Raw genomic sequence first — 19,388 nt, 5'->3', positions numbered from 1 at the left:
AGTATCTAAGTAATAAGTGGGAATGTGCGAAAAAACTAATATCTTAATATTCATTATAAACCTACATGCTCATTATTGAATCATTTTTACAAGCAGTAACATCAATAGGTGTCTCATTTAATATAATCCGACTAAATTACATTTCAGCAACACCTCCATATTTCACAAAATAAATCAAGACATTATCCAACCTGTATAATCTTGACGTATATTATATCAAAGACGCCTGTACCTAATATAAACCGACCAAGTAACGAATTAGCTATACCATCATATTTAACAAACAAATTTATGACGTTTTGCAACCTTCTTATTTTGGCAAATATATTCCTGCACAGCCGGGTGGTATTCCATCTGTCCAATCTCGGTCCAATGTGTATATGCGTCTCACATTTTGCTTAATGAGAGAGTGAGACGCAATGCATATTGGACAAAGATCTTAAACAAGTAGAATACCACCTCTTAAATATTTGTTTAAACTCGAACCGGCCGGGGGAGTCGGTCCGCCGGCGCCGTGTATTCAATACCCGAACGGAGCCGGAGTCCGCGGATCCGGAGCCGAGCGTAGATCCGGAGCCGAACGCACTACACGGGCACGGAACTTGACGGGTTTGTGTAATTCGGAGGCTTGGCACCGCCGGGGCTAAGAACACGGATGCACGGGTTAGCGTGTAGCACGGATATCGGGAGCCCTAGTATATTTAAGAGTCTTTGGTAAATTTATTGTCCCCTACGTCAAATTATAAAAGTGGTTCTCATAATGATCTATCAATGGGCAAAGTGTTGATAGTCATTATTAGCTTTTAACTACATGATTTTGTCCTTCTATAATCAAAACAAAGCATTGCGCAGTTTCAACACCCATACGGGTGTCTCTATATAGAGACCATGACATTGGCCCGCGACGTCCTTGCGATTATGAGACAAACAAAAGCCGACATGTATCGCGTCACTAAGCATAACACAAATCCTTATACAAATATTGTGACAAGCGTAGTGTTTACAACAGTTTACAGGTGGTAATAATGAATGGTAATTCACGTTATTGGCTAGTTCCTTAAAAGTATAGTGGACCACGAAACTTTTGAAGAACAGGTACCTATCTAAATAAAACATTGCAATTTAAACTCCAAACCTTCCTTTTTTGGGTACTATCTTACATAGCCAAAAAATTATAATTAATTGTAGTTTTTTTTCACACCAGCTTTCCTGAAACGTTTTCTTTTTACAAGAACCAGTAAGTAGTAGGTACGTATATTTTGCCTTTGGTATCTAAACTAACTCTGCACCAACTTTGACAGAATAAAGTGTGTAGGGTTCATTATAAACGTCATATGTAACCTATGTATACCTTTGATATTCTGCCTATTATAATAATCATATAGGCTACATCATATAACTAATTTCCAACTATTTGTACCTACATCATATACATATTCATTAAATAATTTATATGTAAAGCGTGTATAACAAAACCACTTCTGTAGAGTTATTTATTTCTAAGAGGCCGTTATCGATTTTAGAGCAGAAATGTGAAATTGATGGATTTGGTCGTTGAAATTGTACACCTTTTGTTACGTAATATCTAAATAACAAGTATTGGTTTCTATTAGCACGTCTTCTCATCTTGGCTTTTAATAATGAGGTCGCGAGCGTGCGTCACCGGTAATACATGACGAGAAGGGGCAGTTTTTAAAAATTCATCAAAAAATTATGGTAGTAAATTATACTAAATGATGTATAAGAACAGTTTCAGGAAATGCTGTCGATTGTTTAGGTATCAAAATTACGTTGAAATTAAGTCGAGTTTCAAAGAAATTGTCACTTGTTTTGAAGTAATTTCTGGAAAAAATTGATTTCGTCTAACTTTCATTTACATTCAAAGTCATAATAACAAAAATGTAGTCTACAAAAGTTCGAGTACAGGATATGTGTAATACAAATTTACCATTTTTAGCAGTCCAAACTTTACGAAATTTACAAATAAGATCGACAAAATCAGTGCTTTACGCGCGTTTACCTAAACGTCCTTCAGAAAAAAAATCATTACTATTAGTGAGTCTGTTTTCAAAAAAATTATCTACAAAAGTGCAAGATGGGAAGACGTGCGAATAGAAACCAGTACTTGTTATTTCTACTAGGTAGCAAAAAGTGTAGAATTTCTTCGTCAAAATCTATCAATTTTACATTTTTGCGACTAAAATCGATAACGGCCTCCTAATACTCCTAAAAACTCTATTATTGCAAGTAGCAATAATAGCAAAGCAAGAGTAGAGTTAACATTTACGGATTATGCCATATGGTATGATTCCACGTTCATAACCGAACATGAAACGTACTAAATGTAAACAAATAACAATAGCAAATGCGTAACAAACCAACAGCTGTTCGACCACAATTGAAAGTCTTTTATACGATTTACGTAACTGGCATACACATCTACTCGTGTCGAATTTGAAGCTTCATTTCAACATTTTGCGTTTGTATTTTCACTAACAAATTGTCCTAGCAAATAATATAGAATAAATGTAAATACATAGTTCCCGCAAATTTGCTTAATTGTCATAAAGGTACTTGTAAATTGATTATTATCTTTTATATACCTACGTTTGACAAATAAAACAAGGATTATTATTTCTGGACATGGTATTTATTGTACAAAAATAGTGTGCGAGCATGTAACTCATGCCTCTCGACCGTACACAAACGAAATACTATACCTATGTAACTACATATGCATAAAATGCATTCACACAGTAAGCTACACATAGCCTATATTGTTTACATTAATACGATGTATCGTTGAGTCTTACAGCCGTGCTGGTGACTCTCTTCGGATCCCACCACAACTACAAGCTCGGCGTGGCTGGCGTTTCGTACAGATTACTACTTCAGATTATGATTAACACATGTCGAGTCTTGTGTATTTACAAATATTCGAGAAGCTAAAACCGCGTGTTTCGTTACAGCTAAAGCCTTCTTCCTTTTAGTAAAAAAGTATAATCAAAATGAAGCAGGCCCAACTTGAATGGGTATTTAAAATTACAACCGCATATATGTTTTGTAAATCATCAAGTGACACAATAACTACTAAATACGCGTTATAATCAGAATTCAAAACATAAGCTATGTAAAGACTGCTAGCGTACGCCGAGCTTGTCGTACAGAAGAATAAAAAGTTAGCAAGAAACAATTTATCATGTCTTCCCACGCACGCGCCGCGAAACATAAGCAAACACAACACATAAAAATAAAATAGAGAACATCGGACAGCCCATGGTGTGTAATACCCAACGATAGAGACGGTGTATAGTCCATGAATAACTTAGTTATATTCACAATATTTACATTGTGGAACTTTATCTGGTTTAACTTATGACGTTGGACCCTTATTTAAACAAAAATGACCTGTCAGCCAATCGGACACAGATATTTTCAAAATCGCCGCTTGTCAATGAACTTTAAGGAATAAAAGGTTCCCAATATAGAAAACATGCTGTAAAACGCTAGCTACATGCCAGTAAGCATCCAGTAAGTAAAAAAACATGTTTGTTGCGTTTATGCAAGTTGGTCAGCTTCAGCGAGTTCTGGTGTTGAAAGTGATGACGTAAAAATAACGAGGTGTTGATTCGAGTAATAAAACAATTTCAATATACATACAAATGTATATGTGGCTTACCACCAGAGAGGTGTCTTTATGCTTCCTGTGCAATAAGAACGTTTTTATCAGAATTTCTGTTCGAATTTCTGATGGAAAGGACCTTATTGCACTTCAAGCAGAAGGACCCTTCTGTGCTGGAAAGCCACATATTATTAGATTATTACGAAGGACACAACGATTTTTCCGTTTCTTTTGGCAAATAAGGATGTTATTTGTTAGTGATTTGATGGGACGACTATATGAAAAATTGATTGAATGATCGATATTTATTATTACATGACAAAATATTAAACTAAACCGTGAGAATAATTCACGCGCTACTTTTTATGAGATCTACGGCGTATACATTTCTTTATTTAGTTTCACATATAAACAAGTCTAATTTAATATAATTATATCACTTTTTGTTATATCTAAAAAAAAATTCGAAATAAAAGTATTACATAGTTGTAAAGGGACTAATGACAAAATGGGAGCCTTTTTCGTTTAATATTTGAATGAATGATTAATGATATGAAATATAAGTTGGAGTGCAATAATCATTAAAGGCATGAACCGGTGGTATGAGTGCGAGGCGCCACCCGGAACGACGCGCGCGGAGAAAACGGCGGGAAACCGCAATAAGAGCGCGCCGCCGCAGCCGCGAGAATCGTGTCAGTAGTGTGAAACGCTAATTGCGCGCTGCTACTCCTGCGCATCCGTCCGCGGCATTGACAAGCGGCAAATCATTAAACAACAAAAATGTCTCCAGATAAAGCCCCTCGTCAGTTTCCTATGCTATTGTTAAAAATAAATTATTTTAAAATCTACAGGAAACCGATTCGGAGATCTCATTATGGGTCGCGATATGACGCTCCGTGCATGCCTCGCTGCAATGGCGACTTGAGTCCAGCTCAAATGGCGAGCGTAGAGTTCTCTGGACTGATTGGCGACACATACATCTACACAAACATATCAAGCACGATCACAAGCCTTAGACAGTAACTAAGGCAAATCACAAATATTGCGCACATCCGGTGAAGGTCCAACGGGAGAACACGCCGATTCGGTTACACCTTCACTCTTTCCACTAACGTCCACACTAGATTCCTCCTTTTCACATATCACCGCACTGTTTACTTTTGGACCGTGGTCCGATATCGTACATTTGTTAACGGCACTTTCACTTTTATCAGCGAAGAACGAACGCTGATCAAGGTTTTTGGCCGGTGGCGAGGTCGAAAACAGTTTAATCTCTAGATCGCGATGACCGTTCATAGAAGTCACAATCTCTGAAGTAATTTCCAGAGCTAGCGGAGAGCGTGGCTCAGGAGAGCTAACCCTATTTGTAGGGGGGAAAAGCGAGTAGAGATTTGGAGCTGAAGATGTGTCACTGTTATATACTGCTCGCTGTTCAGGAATTCGTGAAGACGGGTCGCTCCAGCTGCGTCTTAGAGTTGTGTCAGGGCCTCGCCTACCAAGAGAGCCTACCACCTTCATGGAGTCTTCCAGTTGCGTAGGAGCAAAATCGCCACTGGAGTTTTCGTTCAGAAGATCTGCAATTGAATCCGCGTCCCATATTTGTCCCACGGGATCGCAGTACCGACATTGACACGACGTAACGGCAGACTCCGCAGGCGAAGCGGCCTCCGCTAGACCAAAGCGGCTAGCTTCTAACGCTTCGCCGAGCACTGACACACGATAAGTCTCCGGAACCGGTTCCGGGTATTCCAAAACTTTTACATCCGCTCTGTACGACATTGATAAGTCGCGACAGTAAGATTCATCATACATATTTCGCGGAGTCGATGAAATGCCAGAAACTGTGCAATGATCGATTTCACCAAGTTCCAAGGCGGTAGGGGACAAATCATGTGGCAAAATGTTGTTGGGTTTCCGGTCTTTTTTGCGGCGTTTCCTTGGTTTTATTATCCTCGGCAACATTGTTTCGGAGTTAGTGGAACCGGAACTTTCGTCGCTAGCGACACTGACCGCATCCGTGTTGTTGTTTCGTCCGCTGCGTGTGGAGCGAGGTTGTTGCTGTTGGCTACGAAGTCTATTTCCTTCGTTCCCCTCGCACCTTTCCCTGGCGACATGATCAGTGTGTGCAAGGGGTCGATGGGTCCGTTGCTCAGGCATGGTCGTAAATTTTCGGCGATCCTGGCGGTTTTGTATAATCAGCGGAGCACCTTGGGCGTGCATAGCCAACTTGGAAACCGGTGTATGTCGGGCGGGCGGGGCACGTCCTGCCATAGAAATGAGAGGAGCGCCCAGCCACGCGTTTGGATGCGGCACACCGTAGGGCGGATAGTAGGGCGGCGGGAATCCGGGTGCGGTAGTTGCATATTGTGGGCGAGCGGGTTCGCGGCGCCCTAAGGCGGCGCGCTCGCCCGGACTCATCACGTATGAGCGGGACGTTTAACCCATATTCACAGAAATAAGTTTCACTGTCACGGTAAAAGTTGTATGTGCAAAACGATGTCGTAATCGTAGTGTAACATCGGAAGGGGCGCGGAGAATGGTCGCGTGCGTCCGCCGCGGCCGTCGGCAGAGAACTGGAGTGAATGAGTGCGGGCTGGTCGCGAGTGCCGAGTGGGAGTGCCAGCGTGCCACGCGACTGACTATATCGCCCGTCTCGCCGATGCAGCGGAAAGCTTTGCTGCCATAGCCGCTATACTATTGAGCCCGCACTGTTTACTTTTCAACCGATGAGTAACAACAATTAACGAACGCTGATTACTAAGTTAAACTGACCCGTACAGAAATGAAGAAAAACACCCGATATCGTTTCTTTATAAGACATTATTACTATAATTGTATTGACTCCTATAAGCAATTCAACTTACCACATTTCTCAGGAATGAATAACATTGCATAAAAGGCATACGCACAGGAAACTTACCTGAAACAAAAAAGTTTATTTATAAATATTCCATTATAAAAATATTAAATATTTTAACCATAAAATATATACCAAACGGAACGGTCTGTACCTGTAGCAAAATATAATTAATTATTATACTACCATATTACTCACTTCGTATTACAAATGAATCAAATTGTAACATAATAAACTCACAATGAGAAAAGGCATAGGTATTATACCTGCGTGTTGAAATTTAAATACGGGGTGTCGTGTTCAGTGCGGATTTAACAAAGGCTAATGACAGAGGATAAAGATCTACCGATTTGACCCCTATGTATGTTCGGCGAAAGTTAATGCGGCTTCATTCAAATTATCTATCGAATTCGTTAATTTAAAAGTTCAATTGCGGCTGGAAAAATTGACTCTAGTAACATCTGTCGGTAAGTGACAACAGGGCTGAAGGTGTCACCTACACGACATACGGGTTCCATAATGTGACTTAGATCGCATTTTAGTAGTAAAATCTACGGAACAGTTCAATACCAGTAACGTGGGTGCTTTTTCAACCAGGAGGCTACCTACATAAAAGTAAATTAAACAGGATTTGATCATACTACTTACGTGTATCTATTACTGGTGACAAGTATTAGACCTATCACGAAATTGCTGCTCAAGATAGAGTTCAACGACATTATTTTATGAGCTAATCATTCCGAGTGGGATACGTGGGTAGGTATGTCTAAAAGCACTTCACTGGACAGGCTATTTCGTCCAGTTCAATACCTATAAATGCATCTGACACATCTCAGAAAAAAAAAAAGCATTTCAAGCTGGTATTTGTAATGTCATGACAGAAATAAAAGACGGTGGCAATAGCGATAGCAAATCTTGAGTTTAGTGTGAAAGCTCGTCGATTAATCATGATTTCAAATAGAGATCGATTGTTTAGTTCTGATTCGATATCTAGATTAGCAACGCAACAGCAGCCACGCAGAGAAAGTGATCGGTGTGCTCACCCGATTCGTCGACCTTTGCTGAAGCGTCGCGTGTTTAGACCAAATTAATTTTCTAGCCACTCTCGCTCTCGGTTATATGCGTTACGCGACGCACCTCGCTATTACGACGTATGATAGTTATTACGAGCACACGCTTGATTATTATCGTTTCGAGATAAGTGAAAGTTATTATCAGAGCTTATCCGGCGGACGCGTGTGCCATGCTGCCATGGGTCAATAATAACATAACATGAGCGAATTTTCTGACGCTACACCATCTATTTTGAAACTTCTGTAATAATAATGATAGCGCCGTAGCGTTTAGTATCCTCTTATGTTGGACGTGGTCCAATAAAATGAGAATCAAGTCAACCATGGGCGCTATAGCACCAAAAGTTAAGATATTGAGAAATTCATTAAAGCAAATGGAAATCCATTTCAGAACCGAATAACCAGGTCAGGCTGAATTATATGCGGCGTGCGTAACTTTTATTTCGTTCCCGCCCACTTCCAGTCACGACGCTTATTAACTTGACATTTTTCCACCCAGCACGTCACAGATTCACGCACCATAAATTAACTGTCATTGCCATCTACTTGTCAAAACTTACGAAAACGTTCACTTCGCGATTATCACCATTAACGCACACACTTTCCATTTTTACTCCTTTCGATTTCAAGTTGAAAATAAACAACTTGAATGTAAAAGTGTCGCTTTTAAAGTTATTGGCTTTGAAACATTAAAAACTTTTTGTGATATTGAACCTTATACATATATACAAAATAAAGATACTTCAATAATAGTATAGTAAAAGTACAGTGTTTGAGTAATATGAAGAGTTCATAATCTTATAAATCTTATATAAATTATACAAAATTTCAAGAAAAATCTATAGTCATTAGTAGTAGCTAAAGTAAATTTTATTAATCTGTTCTGATCCAGAAACAATGAAACGCTAAAGACAAAATTGAAATCGCTATACATAATAATAACATTAGTAATCTGGAGATTCTTTATGAAGATAGTTTTCAATTATGATATTAGGAGCCTACAAGCAAAAACATAAAAGAAACAGTCGAATCGGGCGCCTTCTTTTTTCGGAAGTCATTTAGAAATGAGAGAAACTAATAAACCAAGTCAGTCATAATCATAACACACATTGGAGTCACGTAATACCAACATTTCTCAACAGGCGATGTAGAGACGTTATCAACACGACCAGATTTCACTTCCTCTTTTCGTGTTCGCCACAATGGTAATGAGTCTATTATACGGCAAAATTAACCCGTTATTTAGTAAACTATAACACATTAACCCCCATTTTGGTACTAATGGTGCGTACGGCGTATTCGGAGTAACGTAGAGCCTTCGCTTAGGTACTGACGTACTAAAACTGGAAGCATGTTAACTGCAAGACTCGCTCTGAAGATTTTCCCTTTTCGCATTTATACTCTCAACCGAACGTACGCAATAGTAGTTTAATAGTCAATTCCGTCGTAAAACAGACATGCTTCTTACGTTCCTAAATGGTACCACCGTCATTGCGGTTTCTAAATGGTAGTTCGAACGTCGAACAATAAAGTTACACAAGTTATCAAGAACAAGCATTGGGTATCAGACTGCCATTCAAAACAGGGCACTGACTGGCTAGCCATAGTTAAACCAATATACGCCTAGTTTCTAACGCATAGGTACTTATTTTAATTTTTAACAAGCGGAAACGTCTGCGAACGATGCTATTAATTTGCTGGCTATGGATGAGGTCTTGGTGGCTCAGATGGCAGAGCGCTGGAGTATCGATCCAGAGGCCGTGAGTTCAAGTCTCTCCCAATACAGTAATTTTTCCACTTTTAAATTTATTCCAAGCTTAATAGCATAGTTCGCAGACGTTTCTGCTTGTTAAACATTAAAATTAGTATGGGTAGCACATCGAAACTGGTGAATTTTCCAATATGACTTGGAACTCCGGTAGCCGTTTAAGAAGTGTAACACTCTTGCAGTGGACGTCGCTAAGTGTCCCCTTGACCTATAATATGGTGGAAAGATTTGCTGGCTATGGATGAGGTCTTGGTGGCTCAGATGGCAGTACGCTGGAGTATCGATCCAGATGCCGTGAGTTCAAGTCTCACTCATAACAGTAATTTTTCCACTTTTAAATTTATTCTAAGCTGCATAGGTACTTGTTAATATTTAGGGCTATCAAAATAAGCTATTCCACTAAACGTATAAACCGGGGTTAAATTGGCATTACTAAGGAATTTTTAAATAACTTACCATAGCAAATATGTAGTGGCCCTCTATAAAAAAAATATCAAATGCTAAAATGCAAAATTATTTGGTATTCAAGTTCTATTATTATAATTTAGAAGTTCTTATCTAACTTGTTAAAAGCTTTTTTTATAAAAAACAGTTCTATTTTCATATCTTTAAAACATGGCACGTAAAATTTAATGTAGTCTATATTTTTAAATAAAATATTGTAAGCAGAATTAAACAGATTTAGGTAGATGATTATTGTGCAAATTTCATAAAATTGTTTCAGATAATTATTTCTCCGAAATCGGTAAACAAAATATTGAAAAGGTGCTGTTGCCATCTTCAAGATGAAAAACAATATTAACAAACAGGAAGACAAATATTATCGACTTTGAAAACTTCGTGCCGTTCTTTTATTGTTATGAGGTATTTTTACTAGGAGACGAGCACAAGTATTCTAAATAGGGCTACTTAGTAATCGTATGCGCAAACAGATTTGCAGGTTAATGCGTTTTTGATTAGCGGCGGCGGCAACTGCACTTTCACTAAACGTCGCCACGTGCACCTAACTCATTGTCTTACTGCAACTAACCATTTAGGGTGTAAATACCCGAGTCTGAGACTTGTCCGAGACGTGACTTGTATAAAAGACTATTAGCAGTGAAAGCAAATTTAATTTGTATTTGTATTAGGAAGTATAAACGACGAAACTGTAACTCGATTCTAAGGAACGCCTTTAGCGCCAGTTTTCTTTACGACGTAATAAACAACGAAGTGTCGAAGGCCTGTGAGCCCCTAATATTTAAAGTTGTCAATTCGATTTGTGCTCGTTTGTATTCCATTCCGTCATATAACCAGAAGCTATAACCGTGCAGAGGCAATATCCACGCAGGGTTTATGTCTTTGCCCTTTATTCTCTTCCTTGAATACCTACATTGATCATTGATATGGGATTCAAACAAAATTGATGTAAGAATGAATGAAGTTCTGTCTCGTGTCATTATCATTATACCTTTAAAGGGTGACGCAGAACAAATAAGGACTAAAATCTTTACATACTTACTATAAGCGTATATACCGCCAATTGGGTATTTGACTACTAGTCTTCTCAGTTTCTTTTTTCGAACTGTCAAAACAATTTTGCTACTATGGAATTTATATGAAACACTAGCTTGTGACGTCACAATCAAATTACCTACTCTTTATAGTTTTATACGGGTTTTAAAATATAAATTGTGCCTAAAAATAACTGCTGTCTACGTTTCTCTATTAATCTTCTGGTGCTTTATTTCTTGCATGGAGTAAAATAATTTATTTTAAATACAGTCAAATGCCCTATTGTGTTACATACCTCTACATTTAAGTTTTATGTCTAGATAAAACATTCTCATTAGCTAAAACGTAGCGCTAGGGCCATAGCTTGGCAGTGAATGAGACGAAAGTTTAATTTCACTTGCTTTTATATCAGTGGTTCTTAACCTTTTCAGTCCAGTCACCCCTATGACTAACTAGGGAACCTGATTTTACCCCTCCTCCCAATGGTAATAAAAAATAAAACGTGTACGTTTGTTGTATGGTTATATTAGGTTAACTTATTACCCCCGTAAAATACCAGTTTCACCCCCACGGGGGTAATTACCCCCAGGTTAAGAACCACTGTTTTATATCGAAATTGTGATATGTTGTTAAATATAACTAATATTTTTTCATCAAAACAATAGGTACATTGCTGGCAAGGTCGGAATAATTTACGAGCAAGGCAACCCAGTTCCCACCGATGCATTAATGTGTATTTTCTATAAAAAATGCAGAGAATAAAACAATTGTTCGCAATGAAATTGTTATCAATTCTCGGCTCCAACGATTTCACTTTTACAATGAGTAAGGCCTTACTGGCAGGTAGGTTTTAATTTCCGGGGATATTACGGTTTTCCAAATTTCCAAGCTTAAGCGAACGCAAAAAAGACCTTTGAAGGTATAACCAAATTACCTAATTCCATGCATTAAGAATTTGGACGACCAAAGAAAAGGCCGGTCACCCAGATATTGTGACATAAATGACATCTATTTCCTCAGGGCTAATAATATACCAACATTACCAACACACGCCTATTGGCCGTCGTCATACTAAGCTATAAAGGGGCCCACAGATTATCAGTTCGCCGGACGATATCAGCCTGTCAGTGTTGTTTGGAGCTGTAAAATTTTGCGTTTAACTGACAGGCTGATGATATCGTCCGGCGAACTGGTAATCAGTGGGCCCATTTAAACGACCGACTAGCCAAAAATAATAGATTTTCATGCGCTAAACACTAACGTTAGAGCTTTATATATAGAGCTCGTTTTACAGCAAGGATTAGGTAATAGCAAACTAAATCACATTTAAGCCACATCGCATATCTTGATTCGTAAGACGCTTTTACTGGAGTCGCTACTGTCTGTGAGCACCGTAATAAAGTAGGTATTTATTACATTGCTCATAGTCATAGTTTAACTTAGGTAACCTAGTTAAATTACACTAAACAGCAATAATAACGGGACATTGTGTATAATGTCTTATAGAGTGATCCATTTTCATTTCTCGTGCTTATATGTTTCAAAATTCTGCAACATGTTTTAATGATGCCGTGTCATTACTCATTAAGATTGAGCAAAAATTACTAGTCTGGGTATTTACTATCAATCGGGCCAAGACAAATGGTAGTAAGTAATAACGAATAAAGCAGGGAGTTTCAATAGTACTCTGGGGAAAATAACAGCCGACCTCAGCGCTACTGCTCTCTAATAGTTAATCCCATTCTTTATTTATCTACACGTTATTACACGTTCTTTTTACCAATGTCTAAACACTACATCACAATGTTACGTAACAAATATTAAAAATAATTATAAGAAACGTCGGTTACATTGTATAATATCATTAATATCCATGTGAAAAATAAAAACATAGAAATGCCATGCATTAAGTTTGAGAAACACACCACTAATCGATCATGACAGCATTGTCTGAGACGCGGAGGTCACAACATGGGGAAGAAATGAAAAAAACATCTCTGATTTTAGGGGTCATCCATTAATTACATCACACGTTTAGGGGGAGGGAGGGGGTCAAGAAAATGTGACATGTTGTGACAAGGGGGAGGGGGGAGTAACAAACATTGTGACGTCACTTTAACTTCATCAGAAACCGAAAATTTATTTAAATTATTTTATTCGCTATACAGTTAAATAACAAGTTTTTGAAACGATAATCGTTTTTATTCCTTTAATTTTATTTCTTAATCAGTTTTGGGTTAAGTATAAAATTACTCATATATCTTTTGTCAAAAATATTAAATAAATATTTGCCGATTTGGTTGAAGAAATGTAACTTCACACCAGGGAGGAGGGGTTTGCCAAATGTGACCAAGTATGACAAGGAGAGGGGGAGGGGTCAAAAAACCTAGAAATGCGTGTGACGTAATTAATGGATGGCCCCTTAAGACATCTTCCTGAAGCCAACCAACCGCAATTTCAATTATATAAATGACAATAAATGAAAAACAAGACAAACGAAGTGAACAACGAAATATCTCAGTAATCTCAAACATTTCAGCACATAAAGTGCAATAAAAGCCAACTATTATAACGACGCAAAATTCGACCTTTCGCCCTCCGGAATGGTCGATTGAACGTAGAACAAACGGTGAGGGCTGCGATTTTCGTGGCAAGGGTACATCAGTGACCTCCAGACTGCGCCCCGTCTAGCAACAAGGGCGTCACTGTGCCCTTGCACTTCACCTAACGTCCGCCCTTCGTCGCAAGGGGCACTGCTATTCTGGGGTGCCATTAGAAACGCTTACCGACTTAGAGTGAGTAAGCTCGGAGAAACTAGTATAGGTAATAGGTTGCTAGTTGTTAAGAATATCCAGATCACTTTACATTATATTTATTCAGGGACCATACTTTTATATCCACAACGCAGGCTTCGTCAGGTGAACACAAATTTACAATCAGCTACAGGCATCGTCACAAAAAACTACAGCGATTAAATCCGCAACAGGCTTCGTCAACTTTACTTTACATTAGGTATTAGGTATATTGTCTTAGAACTCGACTCACCCGCACAATAGGGTATTTTATTTTCTTTCCAGCACATCTATGCTTTTTTAGGTCGAGCAAACCAATGTAAATATGACCTTAAGCGTAATAACCACATACACGTATGATAAATCTTATTTCATTTTCGTTCAAATCATTCCGAATGCATTGATGTCTGCAATGTAAATTTCGTTAGAATTAAGGTAATACTGAAGATTTTAATCGAAATGTTGTAATATAATTTGTAATTGAGCACCAGAATTCCACTCTACAAAACGCAAAACGTACCTGTAAAAAAGTTATGATTTTGTCATACATTTTACAGCATACCTGTTTACGGAGCCGAACACTCGCTCGCGTATGATAAGGGCTGAAATAACACCAAAGGGTCCAGATATATTGGGAAATATCGGGGAACATTATCGTTCCGCTGTCTACGTTATAATATAATAAATACAATACCGTATCGAGGGTGTATAAGACATAATGCAACTAACTACGTAAGCAATGTCAAACATTTGTTATTTATGAAGCTTTTACATGATCGTCGATTTATTTTTATTCAGAATTACATAAAGGGACATCATTTTGAAGAAATAGTCTGCAAAAATATACACTTTGATATATTTACAAAATTAAGGATACAAATGTGGTGTTCTCATGAAATAGGTGCATGCTACACTTATTCAATATATTTACGTAAAATATGTCCGCGTCTCACGGAAGTTTTGTTATTAAAAAATGTTTAACTTACTCTTACTGTAAATACCACTTAATTGTAATTGTAGTGTAGCGTAATTATAGAAATTACAAGAGAGGAAATACAAACAATTCCAAGGGAGATGGCCAATTAGGGTCTATATATACATACATAATGTTATTAAATAATTAAAAATATAATTAAAGGAATGCTCCTGCCAGGATCCATGTATACAGTATAGGGTTCAAAAGGCGTGATTAATTAAAATAAGGAGATGCGGGAATAATACTGCCTAATATAGGTATTTATTAGATCTCCTGGTTTTATATAGACAAAGGTACATCATAGTTATCATAGATTAACTATATTGATGACACAACAACCTATTACGATCCCCTTAACTACACATCAATCTAATTAGGGTAATTTGACAGTAACTGGCCACCCTAAACTAAAAATGAATTCTATTCACCTATATACAACTATAAGTTCAATAACTGGCCAGCCTTTCAATAAAACTTATACTAAAATGAATTCTGTTTAGGTGAATAGAATTCATTTTTAGTCTAGGGTGGCCAGTTATTGGCCGGTGGCCAGTTACTGGCGAATGACCCTATACGATATCTTATCAGTACTGGGAAATATGTAAAATATAAATCCTATTTTATTCGCGAAATATATATAGAAAACTGTAACCAATGCAACGCATAAATTATAATGTTGACTGATATTGTGTGTATAAAAGTGTAATTATATTAATCGTCATTGTCATCAGCGCCCAAGTCATTAAATTTGCTGCACAATAAAAAGTTTCATGACGAATGCCGCTTTCCCTTGTTATGGTCGTTTACGTGACATGTTTACTAGTCGCATCTCGTTACGACTGATCGTTAACCACTCGTAAAGTTTCACCGAAAATTGTTTAGCATATCGTCTTGATGAGAGTAAAGACAAGGAAATAATGAACTGTCAATCTTCATACAAAGCCACTAAGCTAGGGTTGCCATAAGTGCGGGGACTTAGACCGGGACATTTAAAGAATAATCGGCCAAGAGCATGTCGGGCCATGCTCAATGTAGGGTTTCGTAGTTTCCATTCTGTCAAAAAAGGCCAAATGGGGGCTAATAGTAGGTAAGTATCATGTAAGTACATTACAAGCATAAGGGAGTACTTTTACAAAAAAAAAAAGATTTTTTGCAATAACTCAAAAACGACTGGACCGATCATGTTCGCTATAGTTCTCATTCAAAGTATTTTTTTCACGATTGTTTTGTTTCACACGATTTTTTTTTCGTATTTTTTGGACCCATGGTTCAAAAGTTAGAGGGGGAGGGGACACTTTTTTTCTTTCGGAGCGATTATTTCCGAAAATATTTACTATATCAAAAAATGGTTTTTGGAGACCCTTATTCGTTTTGAAAGACCTATCCAACGGTACCCCACAATATTAGGACAAAACGAAAAAAAAATCAAATAAAGCATTTTGTATGGGAGATACCAAAAAAAAATTTTTTTGTCACAATGCATGAAACGAAACTATAAGGGTTTCTAGGTGATTACGAAACCCTAAAAAGTAGTAGGTAAAGGTAGAAAATAAAGGAACTTTTATTACAACAATAGGTAACTTAAAAGGTTTAGCCCTTGCCTAAACACAAAACAACTTTTAACACAGTCGCCAGTCGGGTTCGCTTTTCGCTACAAAGCGGAAAATGCACGTTATATTGTTTTATATTTTACCATTTTACCTTGATTTTTATTTTTTTTGTTGATGTTTAATGTTATTCTAAAACTTATTTTGATCTTAGTACGCATGTATCTGAGAAGGGCTTTAGAAAGTGGAAAAAAATTACGATAGTTATTTTACAATTTTTGTTTAGTTTTCAATAAAGAAGGAAGTATAATAAAATTAAGTAATAAGAAAATTTTGTTACTTAACAATTGCCTAACTTGTTAAAAAAATAACTTTAAGATAAATTTCTACAAGTAGTACATTTTCTGACATGTTTAAAATACACCATTTTTTTAATGCATATTTATAGTTATTTGTTTTACAAGGGGGCAAAGTTGTTGTTTAACCGCTCGTGCTAATATTGATACACGAGCAAGCGAAAGATTCCAAAATTGAACCACGAGCGTAGCGAGTGGTTCGAAAATGGAATCTTGAGCGTTGCGAGTGTTTCAAAGCACGAGGGTTAAACAAAATTTGCCCCCGAGTGAAACACAACATTTTTCACCACACCAATCCGAAGCAAATATTAAATGTAAAATATCAAACAAAATCAAACCAAATCAAATCCAAATGAATGTTTTTAAATATTTATCATCCAAAATCATCATTTAAAAGTCAATTCTACCAGCAAACATAAGAAAACAACTCAACATTTGCATTTGATTACTTTGTCTCACATGTGAATAAAACGCAACTTTGCTATCAGTTTTTGAAGTGCAAAGTAAGCCTTTCCGAGCTGATGTGGTGAAAATACCTTTAAAATGTTACGTACTCGCTTTTTCACGCCGCGCGCGTTTTCCGAAAATGAGGCGCGGAGGGCTGTGTTCAGCGTTGAATAAAAAGTATAAATAATAATAAAGAACTACTTTTTCCCCCTTTTTTTGTTTATAACTTTGATATTTTTTGTGTGCTAATAAACGCTTCCAATACATTTTTTTAGACAACATTACGAATCTAATCACACGTATTTTTAGGAGTAGTACCTATCTCTATTTTTTCCCGTTTTCAGTTTCTCGAGTAGACTAAAGGCTCCGTCTCACAGGCGCGTTTTGCGGGCGGCGCGTGAGCGGGGCGCGCCGCTTTTACATATAAAACGCTCACGCCGCGCTCACGCCCCGCCAGGAAAACGCGCCTGTGTGACGGAACCTTAACGGCTCGATTCGGAAAATGAATTAGATTTCTACTAGACTTCAACAAGTTACGATACGGATAATTTAAAGATATTTGTAAGATAGATATGTCAAATTTGACGTTTCCGCAATTCTGGAGGTCCTCTTGAACGATTTCGACAAGTTATGACTTAGATATCCAAGTCACAATTAGTCGATATCTAATGTAGATTATTAGCATTTTATATTCTGTACTAGTTTATATTATATAGTATTATTCCAAGCTTAACAACGTAACGGCTTAATAAAACAATATGGCTAATACAGTGTACCAACGTACGATGATTGTAATATTAGTTCTAATGACAGTGCGTAGGGCTGATATATGTTATCTGTGACTCTTAGCTTTTGCCTGTCAACTGGTGAAGTATGGGGCTTAATGAGAAACTTGCTTTGTAAAACGAATATTAATTATAAACCTGTCAAGAAGAACATCGTCTTTATATTTGAAAGCAGCATAATAATCCCCAGAACAAGGCTCACAGGGTGGGCTTTCAAGATCTAGTTGATCTCTAAATCGTTTCAAGATCTTGTGATTATCTCGAAATCCGAATAGGCCTGACAATGTGTTGACACTATTGACGTAAATTCGTTAAAAGTGAACGGACAAGTGTCAGCGCTTACATCGTTCTATCCACGTACGATTAGCCTAGCTAGTTAGTCGTGTTTATTGTTGGACTGTTGGTATATATTTACTAAGTTCAGCTCCCTACTAAGTAACTATGATTTTAAACCGGGACAATTTGCTTATCGGCCGGGACACCGGGACACCATGCTTCAAACCGGGACATGTCCCGGCGTACCAGGACGTATGGCAACCCTACACTAAGCGCCACTTAACGAGGTCCCTTGCGCTTTGACCTCCGCTTATCACGGTAACGCCATTGAGCGAGCCATTTGAGAGTTAAAATAGATGCCGTTAAGGTGTTAAAGAGAGGTCAAAGCGCTTTACAAAATATATGAACCTGTGGTTTCATTCATGCGACAAAATGTTGTTGTTTTGTATGGAGACCAGTCCTTTTTATTTACTTGTCTCTGATTAGAAGTAAACGAGCTAGAGACATTGACACAGAAGTACTTTGAAAATAATTACGTTTCACGCATATTAACAAGTCGGTGTCTAATGAATTCTTTGAGGTAGGCGAGTTCAAATTTAGTATAATCCTATTAAACGACAGACAGGCTTTATTATGGGGCCTTAGACATGTAAATCGTCCATCGATTTAGATAATGTTTGTGCATTTCATATTTTCATAGTCTATTTTATGCTAAGTTGACTAAATTAAATTAAGGACTGTATTCATGAAATGTTAACTTTAGTGTCGGTTTCTGCAAATTTTAAACCGACCACCGAAAGCAACTGCATTTACGCAACGAATATCGAATCAAAATCATTGGCCAATTAAGAGGTGGAAACGGATACTTTAACCAAAACTCGATACCCACTTTCGAAAATAAAAAAAGTAGCGGCAACCTTCCCAAGAGCCGTATCTTTTTACAGCCACTAAGCAAATTACTCAATGGTCCGAGTGGGCTGTATCTCGCAATAAACTCCAATAAGATCTTTACCACACCAATTTTTATTCCGAAAGGGTCAATGGACCATTTCCTTGACATTCCATTTATATTTATCTGGCACTGTGTTTTTGATTGGCAATGACTTATCTTTAAACACTACATTTACTTTGCAATGCACGTTACATTGTGGTCTATGCTTCCTTTGGAAAAACCTACAGGATTTGCAAACAATCCTATTTAAATATGAAATATCATGTCACTTTGTATAGCCGTAAATTCCGACACGAAGTTAATTGTCCCTAGAGACATAATTTTAAAGTTACTTAATTCAGTTTTATATACTTAAAGGGACTATGTAATAACTAATAAAAAATGCCTTGTTTTTTTTGGAAATATGATATTCTTGTCCTGAATTTTTTTATTAGGTGACCAAT

General features: G+C 37.4%; 2 protein-coding genes across 3 annotated transcripts in view; both read right to left on the bottom strand.

Annotated features, from left to right (window-relative positions):
• LOC134803332 (CCR4-NOT transcription complex subunit 6) overlaps positions 1–19,388 on the bottom strand; it is a 205,930-nt gene that overhangs the window by 153,174 nt on the left and 33,368 nt on the right. The gene's annotated exons all lie outside the window — the stretch shown is intronic.
• On the bottom strand, positions 4,114–6,235 carry LOC134803267 (uncharacterized). The gene has a single exon (XM_063776017.1). It carries the CDS (start codon positions 6,038–6,040, stop codon positions 4,646–4,648), a length of 1,395 nt encoding a protein of 464 aa, XP_063632087.1. The 5' UTR covers positions 6,041–6,235; the 3' UTR covers positions 4,114–4,645.

The sequence above is a fragment of the Cydia splendana genome, chromosome 2 (assembly GCF_910591565.1).
Source record: "Cydia splendana chromosome 2, ilCydSple1.2, whole genome shotgun sequence".
Lineage (NCBI taxonomy): Eukaryota > Metazoa > Arthropoda > Insecta > Lepidoptera > Tortricidae > Cydia > Cydia splendana.
The sequence above is the reverse complement of the archived record's forward strand: the minus strand, read 5'-3'. Positions and strand labels throughout refer to the sequence as shown.

Coding starts and splice junctions, on each gene's coding strand:
- LOC134803267 (XM_063776017.1), bottom strand. CDS start 6,040: ATGAGTCCGGGCGAGCGCGCCGCCTTAGGGCGCCGCGAACCCGCTCGC.